Below are 14,820 nucleotides of genomic sequence, written 5' to 3' on the forward strand. Positions count from 1 at the left end.
AAATAAAAATTAAAAACAGCTATTTATCTAAAGATTTCAGAGGACCTGAACAGTTAAACAGTAGAAACAGAATACATAAATGACTGAAAAAGAAATTTAGTGCCAAAAAAGATGATTAAATGGCTACAAAAGTTACTCTTCCTGAAAGTATCTGTAATTGTTCACTAAAGCGTGGACAAATACTTGAAAAAGCTAGCTAAAATTGGAAACTCTGAGAAATCATCAGTGGACAGGTTAAATTGTTAACCAATAAGCTACAAGCTAACAGAGCTTATACAGTTTAATTAAAGAACTGAGTGGACCTGAGCAGGTCTGAGAGGAAAAACAAAAAGTTGGCTTAAAACATTTGACAAGCATTAGAAACAGCCAAAATCATGCATAAATAATTTAAAAAGAGATTAAATGTTGAAGAGGTGAATACATTTTTTAAATAGCTACCCAAAGTGTGCCAGACAGTGGAAATTGTTAGCCATTGGGATGGATACAGAGCACAAGGAACCCCAAGAAAACTGACAATAAACAGAAGGAAATCATGAGCTACAAGTCTGGACAGTTGAAATTGTTAGCATTTTTTTTGCTAGCTATTTCTATGAAGAAATAAATTGTTTGCTCAACAAAATGCAAGAAATACTTTTATTAAAACTGGGAATAAACTTGTAGAAATGATTAGCTAAAAGTAAAGATAGCTTTGGAATTGCTAACTAGCACTTTACAAATACACACAATTTCATTAAAGATTTAAGTGGACATACCCTTGGGGCGGCATGGCTCAGTGGGTAAAGTGGCCGTCTTGTAACTGGAAGGTTACCGGTTCGATCCTCGGCCCGTCGAGCTCATGTCGAGGTGTCCCTGAGCAAGGCACCGAACCCCTAATTGCTTCTGATGGATTGTGGTTAGCACCTTGCATGGCAGCTCCCGCCATCAGTGTGTGTGAATGGGTAAATGTGACATATCATCATGTAAAGCGCTTTGGATAAAAGCGCTACATAAATACAACCATTTACCCTAGTGAGGATAAAGCGGTGGATGGATGGATTTAAGCGGACATGAACAAGTTTGACAACAGAATTTAACAGCTAACTAAAAGCAATGGATAACTATTGTACACAGGTAACCAAAAGCTATGCATAAAGTAAAAGAAAAAACAAATGGTAAAAATGTGGTTGAAATAGCAACCTAAAAGCATGGCTAACAATAAATTAACTACAAGCACTGACAAATAAATAGCAATGCTAGCTATACATGGTGAACAATAGCTAAAATTAGGAATAACAGTTGAAAAGTATCAGCTACAAGTATGAACAGATAGCTAACAGATGAAAATGTTGGATATCAATACAGAGTAACAGTTGAAACCACTGGTTTAAAGTACACCCCGTCAAAAGTTTTAGGACACTTTCTCATTCAAATAAAGTAGAACCTGTCCTACAACTTTTGACAGGGGGTGTATCTACCAAATTTGGTACACATATGCAGCACTTCAGGCTGAACAAAAAAGTCAGTGACAGCCACATTCCAAACACAACAGGAAGTGAGCTATTTTGCGTTGAATGTCAGATTTTGCCCATTTCTCATTTTCTTCTAGAGCGAACTCCTCCTAGGGGGAAACTAATTCACCTCAAATTCGGCCAGTACATACAGGAGGTCTTAATGATCAAAAGTTATTAAAATCTTTTTCCAAAGTCAAAGGGTGTGTCCGTGGCGGCCTCTGGAATTTTGATCCTTTGCCTTGAAATTTCAAATGCTGTGTAAATGCCCTGAACGTGCTCCAATCCACCTGAAACTTTACATGTATGATCAGAGTCCTGCCCTGATCACATCCATATGATGAAATACACCCCCTGTCAAAAGTTGTAGGACAGGTTCTGCTTTATTTGAATGAGACAGTGTCCTAAAACTTTTGACAGGGAGTGTAGATAAACAGCTAAAATAGATTGCTAAAAGTATAATTGACTGATTTGAACATAGGTTAAACTAAATCTGGCACACACGCACTAAATGTCAGCTATCTAAATATCAAGAATCTGTCTCCACAATCACAGGTTCCAACTTTAAATGTAAATAAAAAAAGGTCACATTTAAAATGAGATTGTGGGAGCATGACAGGTGGTGTTCATGAAAATGCTTTTGAGTCCATCACTGGCCTGTTGGGGTACGTCAGAGAATAAAAAAGGAAGGAAGAGATGCAGCAAAGAACCTGTTTTCAATTTAAATGAAATTTATTAATATTATTCGGCATAAAAAAGAAATACAAAGATGTATTTACATTGTTTTCAATCATGACACACATGCTCAATCCCACAACTTGTTTACATGCCTGTCACAATCATAGTCTCATATCCATAATCTGATTTGACATAAGGGAAGCCAGCTATTATTAGACAATGTTGAGTCTTTCCATTGAGCTGTCTGTATCAGTCCAGGAAGCACAGATTAATCAGTCGTTGCTGGTATGGATAGTTGGCCAATGGTGAACCTGCTAAAATGATGACAAAGAAAGCAAATACGAATTCAAACTGATCTTTTCATGTTCAGGTAGCCCTCCTCAGATCAAAAATAGAGGGAACAGATCACTTCAAGATTACTCAAACGTCATGATAAAATGCTGACTGCTCTGAGTGAACAAGCATGGCACTTTTAATAAGACTGATACTGAAGGTCTGAGTGCGTGGGTGTGTTGGTGGACAGACGGGCAGACTCAGCTCAGGATGCCTCCTCTCAAGTGTCCGCTGTCGCTCAGCCCGTGCTCTATAAGTTTGATGTCTTCCAAGTCATCCTTGATGACGCTGATCAAATGACTTAAACCATCCTGCTGCTGTTTCAAGTGCTAAAAGTGAGAGATACGCAAACAGTGTTTTAGTTAATACATAAAAAAACACTAGTATTTTCTGGACAGTTTGCATTTAAAAATCTCATTGACACACTTGCAGTACTACTTTTAGATTTAGGAGTAAAAGGATTTAATCATCTTTCTAAACTTTGAAAATCATTAATATCTTGGCCAGTATTCTGTCGAACTCTAGAGGAGTGAACAGCAAATGCCTCTCAGAGGATATTTCAAATAATTTCTGAGACTGACCTTGTGAGGGACACAATCTTGCATACCGTCTCTGAAGAAGAATTTTCTCAGTGTTGCACTTTGTTTGCAACAATGAAAATGCAGCGATGCAATGAAGACTATTCTGTCAGTCGCTTCGATTAAGCTAACAGCATCTCATAAAGATTATACACACGATGAGGAGTACTTGGTGGGAAATTTGTTCCAAGTCAGTGTAGGAAACTTCAGAAATTGCTTTGAAGTGCTCCTATGTAGTGCTTTTACTTAGAGGGTGAGTTTCAGCAGGATTCCTATGAGTAACTCTTGGCTGCTTGATGAATATTTGCCAGAGAACTATAAGACACAGCTGTGAAAATAAACATGTGAATGTGCTGACTCACTTGTTTGATTTCTCTGAGAAGGTCTGCATCGACACTGTAGCGTTCTTCTGATCTCACGGCTCCAAAGTGGTTCTGCATCCGGATTTGGGACATTAATTCGTTCAACCGGCCCTGGATAAGAAACACAAATGTGAAACGTGAAGTAAATTCTCATATAGTAGTTTGATCTCTCAGAAACAGAACATTAATTTGGATGCTCAAATGCAATCAGACTCAGCAAACGTTGACTAAACAGCAACAATGTTAAAAAAAAAAAAAAAAAAGTTTCTTTACACTCTAAACTGTTGTTCGTAAAAATTTAAAAAACATTATCAGCTGTACAAAACACAGGAATTACTTGGCTGAATAGGGCTGAACCGCAGGCTGTGCAAATAGGAGACAAGTACAGGAACAAAATTAAAATACAAGTTGTAAAATATGGATACTATGCAGAGTTTTTCCAGTATTGGTAGCACATGTGGGCCCTTGGAAAAATGTTGTACATATCGATTCTATGTGAATTTATTTCACAAAAACTGTAAATTTAGACATTCAGTTTAAATTATTTTGTAAGATTAAAGGAAATATAACTTTACTGTAATGCACAGAAGACATTTTTGAGCTCTTGCTATTCGTAGTCATGTTTGTGCCATTTCCATACAGGACTTCATATTGCAGTGAAAAATCAGCCCGCAGTTATTAAAAATGCGACAGGAGCCAAAAATCTCACAAACCAATAGAGTTCACAGGGTTCAAGATCCAAATGTCGTCTCCTGAATTTGAAATGTTTTTAACTACAACTTCTAACAGGAAAAAAAAAAGAAAGAGTACTTGGTAATTACAACTTGCAAATCAGAGGTCATCAAGTCTAATTATTGGGCTTAATGGGTGGAAAAATGAGCCCTTTAGTGTGTACTTGCTTCTACAGTTTAGACAAACTTGCCTTGAACTGTGTGGGGGCATTGAGTTCAGACTGAATGGTGTCCAGCTGCACCCTGAGATGCTCCTCATCCACTTGGATTGCGTAACCACTTTTCCTCTGAATCTCCTGTTTGATCAGCACCTACCAGGAAAACAGAGGAGTAGGAGGATAAATACAGAAGAATTACTAAAGAATCAATAATAAAAGCAGGGAGAGATGTAGACAGTGTGAGTTCATTTAAATGCAATTCAATGTACAAATGGTAATCGTCACAGTTCATTTCACTGTTCGTAGAAGACAAGAGTCAGGATCTTAAATGTAGAGAGAGATACATACATGGAAATATAAATGCTATATATAAATATGTAGCATTGATGATTTGACAACCTGTTGAAATGACAGCTTTGTGTCATTTAGACACTTGAATGTTCATAATTGCATTATTCAAACAAGGGGGTACGGGTTAAGAGGGCTATATGCATGCAATATTTGGTCCAAGTTACAAATAATCTATAACCCCAACATTCCAGTTTCAGTCCTGTCAAGCAGCCTGATTATCTCGTCCTTGGAGTAAAGCGAAGCAGCTCCCTGATCACGGTGTCTGACTAGTTTCCAACCCTTTTGCAAAACATTTTCACTGATTTGTGAAAAAAAATCCAAAACAATTCCTCTTTGCAGTCACACCTGTTGCCTTCAAATGATGTCTGGCATTAGGCTCCAGCTTTTAAAGGATGACTTTCTAGGCACACTGTATGCAAACTACCCTGTATGTTGTAATGCTCAGATTTCTGTATTGAAAGTAACACAATGGTGTTATTATTAGTAAGACTGTTGTGACGACTTTCATGGAAAAAGTGATCCATATGCTGTTGCTTCAAAAATGAAAACTGGCATGTTGAATTGTAAGATCAACAAAAAGGTTGCATGTCTGAAAGGCCTTTAGAAAGGTGAGGCAGCTACCTGCAGCACCCTGTGAGAGAGATCCATCAACTTCCTCTTGTACTGGGCAATCTTAGCCACTGTAGTCGCCTGGTTCTTCTGCAGTTCACTGATGTCACTGGAGATAATCTGCAAGCAAGCACACGCATGAGTGAAAACAGGAGAGCAGAAAATTGTTAGCATATCTAGTATTTCTCCTTTGATTTCAAATGTTTGCTTTTTTTTAAAATCAAGCTTAAACTTCTAATGTTGAATTTCCTTAAACACCTAAATCTTACAAGATGTTTCTGTAAATAATCTCACAGCCAATGTGAAGACAATAAACAGATACATACCCATGACAGCAAATATAAATATACAAGCCAAAATAATTTTACTGCAGTTCCAAATCCTGATGCTACCACTCGCAGCTATATCTGAAACAGTTACTCCAACTGAAAACAACCTGTTGGCAGCTAGCATGAACTGGACATCTGTGTACCGTCCTTGACACCACCAAATGTGCTCCAAAATTCCTTCGTTGATAATGAAACAGCACCGAGACTATATCCAATCGGTCTTATTTTTGTTAACATTTCAAGGAAAAAAAAAACTTGAAACAAAATCAGCTCTATTTTTACTCACATCCACTCTGGTCTGGTGCTGTTTAGTCATCTGCTCCTGGATCTGCAGCCTGCGGAGTAGCTCTTTAAAACCCACCATAGGCACTGGGATTAACCTGGAGAAAACACGAACATTGCATCTATAAAAGGATGATCGGTGCCATTATACATCTTATAGCTAAACTATCATGCCCAAACTTAACCTCTATATATTGACCAGAGCATTTTGTTTTGTGGAAAAAGAAATAATATGATTATTTTGAACCATTTGCATGTACACACGTGGACAAAATTGTTGGTACCCCTCAGTTAAAGAAGAAAAAACCCACAATTCTCACTGAAATCACTTGAAACTCACAAAAGTAACAATAAATAAAAATTGATTGAAAATTAAATAATCAAAAACAGCCATCACTTTTGAATTGTTGATTAACATAATTATTTAAAAAAACAAACTAATGAAACAGGCCTGGACAAAAATGATGGTACCTCTATAAAAGATTGAAAACTATTTGACCAGAGTGACATGATTAACTCAGGTGTGTCATTTAATTGACATCACAGGTGTTTCCAAACTCATAATCAGTCAGTCTGCCTATTTAAAGGGAGACAAGTAGTCACCCTGCTGTTTGGTGAAAAGGTGTGTACCACACTGAACATGGACAACAGAAAGCGAAGGAGAGAATTGTCCCAGGACATCCGAAAAAAAATGATAGACAAACATCTTAAAGGTAAAGGCTATAAGACCATCTCTAAACAGCTTGAAGTTCCTGTGACAACAGTGGCTCATATTATTCAGAAGTTCAAGACCCACGGGACAGTAGCCAACCTCCCTGGACGTGGCCGCAAGAGGAAAATTGATGACAAATTGAAGAGACGGATCGTTGGAATTGTATCCAAAGAGCCCAGAGCAACCTCCAAAGAAATTAAAGGTGAACTCCAAGGCCAAGGTACATCAGTGTCAGATCGCACCATTCGTCGTCGTTTGAGCCAAAGTGGACTTCATGGGAGACGACCAAGGAGGACACCACTGCTGAAAAAAAACTCATAAAAAAGCGAGACTGGAATTTGCAAAAATGCATGTTGACAAGCCACAAAGCTTCTGGGAGAATGTCCTTTGGACAGATGAGACCAAACTGGAGCTTTTTGGTAAGGCACATCAACTCTATGTTCATAGACTCAAAAACCAAGCATACGAAGAAAAGAACACTGTCCCTACGGTGAAACATGGAGGAGGCTCAGTAATGTTTTGGGGCTGCTTTGCTGCATCTGGCACAGGGTGTCTTGAAAGTGTGCAAGGTACGATGAAATCTGAAGACTATCAAGGCATTCTGGAGAGAAATGTGCTGCCTAGTGTCAGAAAGCTTGGTCTCAGTCGCAGGTCATGGGTCTTCCAACAGGACAACGATCCAAAACACACAGCCAAAAACACCCAAGAATGGCTGAGAGAAAAGCGTTGGACTATTCTAAAGTGGCCTTCTATGAGCCCAGATCTGAATCCCATTGAACATATGTGGAAGGAGCTGAAACATGCCATTTGGAGAAGACACCCATCAAACCTGAGACAACTGGAGCTGTTTGCTCATGAGGAGTGGGCCAAAATACCTGTTGACAGCTGCAGAACGCTCATTGACAAATACAGAAATCGTTTAATTGCAGTGATTGCCTCAAAAGGTTGTGCAACAAAATATTAAGTTATGGGTACCATCATTTTTGTCCAGCCCTATTTCATTAGTTAGTTTTTTTAAAATAATTATGTTAATCAACAATTCAAAAGTGATGGCTGATTTTGATTATTTAATTTTCAATAAATTTTTATTTATTGTTACTTTTGTGAGTTTCAAGTGATTTCAGTGAGAATTGTGGGTTTTTCCTTCTTTAACTGAGGGGTACCAACAATTTTGTCCACGTGTGTAGGAGAATAACAAGTAAACAAAAAAGCAAGTTAAAGGTGAACTGCTTTACCAGTTTTCCAATCTTTATCTTCTGTATCAAAACTGTGGCCATTTTGACTATGTATACAAGCCAGCTTTTATAGAATATGCCTAAGTTTTACAGATTCACCCCCATTTAATTTACTTAGGGACCGATACATAAAAATCATCGGAATTATTTAAAAAAATAATAATCAACATGTGTGGATAAAGTTCTGTTAGATTGTTCACTAAAGCCATCAATTCAATTACATTCATACAGTCCAAATTCACAAAACACGTCGTCTCATAGCGCTCAGCACAGTACAGACCTTACGAATTATAAACAGAGAATAGATTGCTAAAAAGTTACAAAGCATAACTTCAGCTGTTACATTTGTCAGGGCATTGGATTTGAGTAGTGAAAGCATCATCTGTGGCAGATACTAGTACTGATAAATATAATCTGGTGCAGTTTTAATTTGAAATCTTCTTTGCATCGTAAAAACCAGATGCTGCACCTTAGACATTACACACAGACAGACCTGTGTTTGTATTCTTTGTGGTTGTATTTGTGCAGCTCAAAATTGCTGTTTAAAGAAATTGTCTGACGTATTTTACAGCCATCTATACGTCCCCCAGATTTTTTCCATTGGTTGACTATACAACATTAAGTACTACAGCTATAATGAGGAGCATGTTTTGGGGGTTTTATTTATAATAATTCTCATATTAACACCATGCTTTTCTCTTAACAGTGACCATATTGTAGATGTTTCATGGTGTGATTAGACCCAGTTTAATAAATTCTTATAAAGTTGCAGGGATAATATTCTAAATGAATGGCCTGAAAGATTTCTCACTCTTTTCATATTAATCAAAACACCAGCCTTTATGAAAAGCCCTGAACGGATCTTTGTAACCAACTTACTTCTCTGGGTCAGGGTTGTCCACCTTAGCCTGCTCCCAAATGATGGGATCCACTCCTGGTGACAGAAAGAGGCACATCTTAGCTACTGTTCAAAACAACATATAGACAAATTCATTTAATTTGACACCGACGCTCGGGCTCATTATGTACCTGCTGGAGCATTTTGCAGCAGCTGTTTGAGCTGCGTCGGGGACAGCTCTGTGCGTGTGACTGACATGGCCACTCCGATCTGTGTGAGCTGGACCTTAACGTTGCCCTGCTCCAGGTAGCTGAAGAGTGTCGTAGCAGGGATGCGCTTGGAGGTTCCATTAGGAGAACGTTCCACCACGTAAATAATCACCTCCGTCCTGAAACACAGAAGCACATCTGATTAGAATGAATGACCACAGTCTGCTCACTGGGAGGCATTGCAGTAGATATCCGTGTGTGTGCGACATGCTGTAAAAACGTACTGGTCACTGGGCAGGGCTTTGACACCGTCTACGTTCACAGTGAGTGTCTGGTTACTTCCCAAGACTTTGTGCAGCGACTCAACCAGTTGCTGTTGCTGGGCTCTCACATCAGCCTCCTTCTTATTGAGTACCAACACCACTAAACCATCCTCATCCTTACTCACTGGGACGCAGCTATAGCCCACCGCCTGAGAAGCACAAGACACAGATGACCATATTTACTATCCAGAGTCAACTTAACATCATTTCAAACCGCTGCAGATATCCTCCATCACCTTAAACCTGCAGAACGGGTTCTCCTGGGTGAAGTCCACAGGTGGGTTGTTGTTGCTGTAGTAGCCCTTCCCGGTGCCCCAGTACGCCTGCAGCTGGTTCCATTTGGCGAGGATGGAGTCTCGCTCGTCGCCTAACAAAGTGGGAGCTGACAGAGCGGTGACCTGCTGGTAGAGCTGAGTAGGTTGAGCCTGACCCTGCTGCTGGGCCTGTTGGCCAAACAAGCCTCCTGGTTGGGGGGAAGGAGAGGTGAAATCACAGGTCAGATTATCGTGTTCTTTACGTTTTCTCCTCATGTCTGTGGTAATATCAAAATGTTACAACATTTTATGTGAATTTATAAGCTTTACATACCATGTTTGCAGCCTATAGCCAAGTTTTGGCTAAATATTTATAGACTGATAACGTTAAAACTGTAATATTACATTTCTTTGTTCGTTGATGCCCTGTACGATGGTAGGAGAAGCACAGCACAGGTGGTTCTGAATCTGCTCTGAACTCCGTGAAATGCAGAGTTTCCAGAGTGCTAGCTGTGCTTTAAACCAACTATTTAGAGGACTGCCTTATTATTGTCTCTTTAACCAAAACAAATGTGCTCATTTGTGCTTTTCAGGGTTTTTCCTGCACAAAGGATTGCTTGGCGAGCCCCAAAGAGGTTTTGGCTAATAACAAAGGAAACTCACCAGCACCAATATAAGAAGAATTAAAAATGATGAAATAATTGACAAGTTTTGTTCATTGGGGTTTCATCGATTCAAACATATTGTAAATCTTTGGTTAATAAATGGTCAGAAAACTGCACATGAACCTACTGTGCGTGCTGACATGCAGTTACCTCCCAAAGACCCATTCTGAAAAACTTTAATTCTTTAGATACACCCTCTGCGATATTTGTAACGATCACAGCAACTGTCTCACGCCCATAATATGACATTGCCATTTCATTCTCTGAACTCTGAGATGTAGCCTGAGGTGACAGAAAGGCAGGACTTGACCAGAACTTTGCAAGGTGCAATCAAACAAACCACATGATTTGAAAATAGCAAGAAAGCACACAAATGAAAACAGTAATTTACAATATTAAAAACGTATCTATATAAAATACTAACAATCTGGGTTGAAATTAAGAACATTTAATTGTGCAAAAGACTTTGAAAACCCCTTCTGGATGGTAACAGTTCCTGAGCAGACACATTTTTTAGGTTGGAGTTCAAAGAACAACATGGATACCAAGTTAGATTGTGAAAAACAGAAACAATGTGAGCAGTAAATCAAACTGTACAACATTAAACATCAGGAAAGAGCACTTGCTAAACAATATTTAGAACAAGTTTTAGGTTGACATGTTGACCAAAAAATCTTTAGACATTTTTGGGTGCTTAAAACAATTCATAGCAGACGCTTTCAAAGGGACCTGTTGTGTTCTGAAATGACAATATAAATGTTTGCCATCATCTTCCTTCTTTACATATTGGCTTGAAAGGTCAAATAAGTAATTTACTAATTCAAAGCCCAATTGCAGACACCAGATTTAATGTCTTTGCAATGGTTGCCTTGTTCACATCATCATTTTCAATCTTCGCACAGAAACATTAGTTCAAAAAACAAGTTCTCACCTTGCTGCTGCTGAGTCGGCTGGATGTTAAAACCTCCAAACCCACCCAGGCCAGTTGTTCCTAATCCAGTTCCAAATCCTGATGTCCCGGCGGTGGCCCCTGTGCCGAGCGCAGACGAGAATCCAAACCCTTTGTTCTGCGTGTTACCAAAAAGGCTTCCTAAAACAGAAGAATGTGCCAAAAACAGTGTTAAAATATGAAATCCATTAATGCTGCAGAACACCAGCTAAGTCTACAGAATCATATGCTGCAGGAATCAAAGGAAGGACTCATGTCACGGTAGAGTGAGTGAGACATCTTGTGGCTGGTTAGTGTTGGCATTTAAGCAGCAAGCTGAATATAAGGCAGCACATTACAGCACAAATCTGGAAGCGCAGTTTGGAAGACAAATAGAACTGAGGTGGTGATCAAAATTAGCTTTCCTATTCTTATTTTTAAAACCATTTCTATACAATGTTCCCCACTTAAATGTCACCAAATACATCTGGAACTCCATCTCAATGAAGAGTAAGAAGCAGCCATGTACGAAACAAAATTTACAATTCATTTTCTGACAAGTAAACTGCTTGTCCCTCGTCTTCTGCCTTATCATTATCTTATTTTGTAATCAATTCAATTGCTGTTTATAATTTAATGTATAAACAAATAATCTTTAACTTCCTTGAGCCTCAATGAGCCTCCTCTGAGTGAAAAGTGATGGTATTTACATGTTAATAAAAAGCTTTTGTTTTGTAATTTGCCCAACTGATGAAATCATTTTTTATTTTTATGCAGAATGGTTTCAGTAAGATTGATGTTGGCCAAACTTACCGGATGTCTTATTAATACCATGTGCATGTATATTTGTTTCTTGTACGTAAACAGAACTAGCAGCAAAACAGGGTGAAGTTCTGTAAAGCAGTGGAGGCAGCTCTGTTACTGACCTGTGGTGTTGGAGGGGGCAGCAAAGCTAAAAGTCGACCCCGGTGCAGCAGCAGTTGTTGTCGTCGTCCCAAAGCCACCGAAAGCGCCTGAGAGACAAAACAAATCATGACAAATTAGACAAAAGAAGACACAAACGGGCGTAAGAGAACGAAAGAATGAAATCATGAACTACTTAACATAAAAAAGAAGAACAAAATCATGACAAAGCTTTTAGGGTTATTAAAAAAAATCAAATTTGACTTCAATGACATTGTTCTTCTGACTTACAGATAGGTGAAAATGTACTGACTTTCCACAGCAATCAAATGGGAAGAGTCGATTAGTCAACAATTTGTCTCTTCATGCAAATAGAAACAGCAATTCTTCACGTTTTATGAAATGTGTCAAGAGGTGAGATGGAAAAAAGTAAATCACTGCACCATAAAGATGTGAAAAATGGATGAAAATATGCATTTACAGACACAGAGTGTACTGAATCACAAAGGTCATCTACCTGTGCTAGCCAGGCTATTACCAAAATTGAAAACAGTGCCAGTGGTGGTTGCTGTACCAAAGCACCCCACATTAAAGCTGACTGCTGCTGGGTTGGCATTTAAACCAAACCCCCCAAAACTAAACCCACCAGCCGTGGTGCTTCCAGCTCCTAGCCCCCCAAATCCTGCAGCCGAAGCAGGCAGGCAGCAAGAAAGAGAGAATGACATGGAGGAGTTAAATGACATAACCCCACACTCAGCATGGGCTTATCATTCGTTAAAATAGTTAAAAGAGATCAGTCTAGAAACACGATACAAAAGCTACATGATTTACTATCATTATGTGCGTCTTACCAGTATTGGTGGAGCCAAAACTAAATCCTGTGGCTGGTGCAGCAGCAGTGGTGGTGGTTGCCCCAAAACCAGGAGCTGTAAGAGCTGCAAAAACAGAGCAGAAACCAAACAGGTTGTCACTTAAACCAGCACACAGTTAAGAGGTAAATACAAGATGAAAGGACACTTAAGAAGAGTCAAGACAAATGATGAGCATAACTTTGCTTTGTGATAGTGATGAAAACAAAACAGCGCTATTCAGAAAGTTACCATCAAGAATCTGTCTTTAAAAAATTAAAAAACACCGTAGGGAAAGCAAAAAGCTAACAAAAATAATGTACTCAGTTTGAATACACCAAATGGATTTTTAAAACGTAACACAAACGTTTGATTTTTACTCTAACCAGCATGTATTTCTCATTATTATTTAGTCTAATCTTTAATGAAAGACTTATTTTGAATTACTGTGTCAAATCAACACTTGGCAAAACATCACTAGCTCTACATCATTACTTAATTTAGTTAAGTATTAGTGCAGTATACCACTGCTGGTTTCATCAGTTAATTGTGTTCTAATTTACCCCAACCTTAACCCGAATTCTGACCAGAACATCTTGCTGTGCTTAACCTCAACCAGTGGTCTCTGTGATGTCTCAACATTACTTAAGCTCAACCACAGAGACAACAGTGTTAAGGAAAACAAAAGACACACGATAACAAAATAAAAATCCTTCCATAAAGGATGCAGCTGTGCATTAAGTCTGGACAATTAATCTATTTTAAATCAAAAATGCAATTTTTTGCTCATGCCATCCTCCTTATGTGATAGTCACAGTATTGACAGGGTCTTTTGTAGCATCTCATCACATTTTAAATCTTTTACACAGTGAATAATAAACTGAAGCTTGAGTTTTAAAAATTGCATCACAAACCAAATGTTGATATTTCCCCCCAAATTTGTTCAACCCTACTTTTTTGTCGATGTGGGGTTGTACTTTTGTCAAACCACCCAGTTAGTCCTTTCTCTCAAGGGCCTCTGTCTGGAAGTATACATTATGGAAAAATCCAACTTATACAAAAAAGAAATACGGTTTTAAAGCAGCAGGTATAGAAAATATCCGTCTGGTTTAGTTCCCACCTCCAAAAAGCTGCTTCCTAAATAGTTCCTAAGGTAGAATGCAGGACCGTCTCCCAGGCTGCTGAATGACAGTCCCAGTCTTATAACTAACAAAGGTGAGTCTCTCCTCTTACAGTAAAACAGCCGAGCAGCTGTTGATGACCACAGACACTGTGGGTCAGAGCTGTGGACTTACTGCCGAATCCAGACGAGGCGGTGGTCGTAGTGGCTGCGGGGGCGAAGCCAAACGCTGCTGACGCTGTGGTTTTGTTGGCACCAAATGAACCAAATGAGAACCCAGAAGTGCCTGCTACACAAACAGAAAGCGCTATAAGTGCATGACAGTAATCGTTAAAGCTGAATTTGGCAGGCATCGAGCACATTTGGTCCACAGCTAACATTAGCTTACCAGAAAAAACAGCAACATGTGAAGACTACTGGCAGCCAAAAGAGCTAGCAAAGCAGGCTAAGAGTACGTTACTAAATAACATTAGCACTGTTTCACTAAGGTCTACTTTAGGATTGCAATCTACATATCTGACTCAAGAGATATTTAGTTGTATGCCTCATGTGTAAAAGATGAACAGCTTTAAATGTTAGTTTATCGTTAGCCGGTAGATGATTCCAGGTCTCAACCGTAATGGCAGCCCGGAGTGAACCGTTTATATTTATGTATACACACCAAAGTGCCGTTGTTTTGACAGAAAATGTGTATTATATTTACAAGCTTAGAAAATAACCCCAAGTTAAGTAAAAACGTCCGTACCTGCCGCTGTGTTGCTCGTGGCACCGCCAAAACTGAACGCCATGTTGACTACTGTCACCACTGGCTTCTTCTTCTTCTTGTATTTCTTCAGTTCAGTCACTTATCGGCCGACAACGATGCATCAGCGCCACCTGGTGTCCAG

The 14,820-nt window shown here is 39.0% G+C and overlaps 1 protein-coding gene across 6 annotated transcripts; it reads right to left on the reverse strand.

Moving 5' to 3' along the window:
- Positions 1 to 2,198: 2,198 nt before the first annotated feature.
- On the reverse strand, positions 2,199 to 14,820 carry nup54 (nucleoporin 54). 6 transcript variants are annotated; one of them, XM_022211011.2, is made up of 15 exons: positions 14,679 to 14,820; positions 14,109 to 14,222; positions 12,817 to 12,900; positions 12,483 to 12,647; positions 11,989 to 12,075; positions 11,066 to 11,224; positions 9,452 to 9,678; positions 9,177 to 9,364; positions 8,875 to 9,071; positions 8,725 to 8,779; positions 5,903 to 5,996; positions 5,300 to 5,407; positions 4,361 to 4,480; positions 3,439 to 3,549; positions 2,199 to 2,827 (listed from the first exon to the last, which is right to left on the reverse strand). In XM_022211011.2, exons 1-15 carry the CDS (start codon positions 14,719 to 14,721, stop codon positions 2,699 to 2,701), a joined length of 1,881 nt encoding a protein of 626 aa, XP_022066703.1. In that variant the 5' UTR covers positions 14,722 to 14,820; the 3' UTR covers positions 2,199 to 2,698. The 6 variants fall into 6 exon arrangements, with proteins under 6 accessions (XP_022066703.1, XP_022066704.1, XP_022066706.1 ...); XM_022211012.2 differs by having other exon boundaries at positions 14,109 to 14,219; positions 14,679 to 14,789; XM_022211014.2 differs by having other exon boundaries at positions 12,612 to 12,647; positions 14,109 to 14,219; positions 14,679 to 14,788.

This window comes from Acanthochromis polyacanthus, chromosome 18 (genome assembly GCF_021347895.1).
Source record: "Acanthochromis polyacanthus isolate Apoly-LR-REF ecotype Palm Island chromosome 18, KAUST_Apoly_ChrSc, whole genome shotgun sequence".
Lineage (NCBI taxonomy): Eukaryota > Metazoa > Chordata > Actinopteri > Pomacentridae > Acanthochromis > Acanthochromis polyacanthus.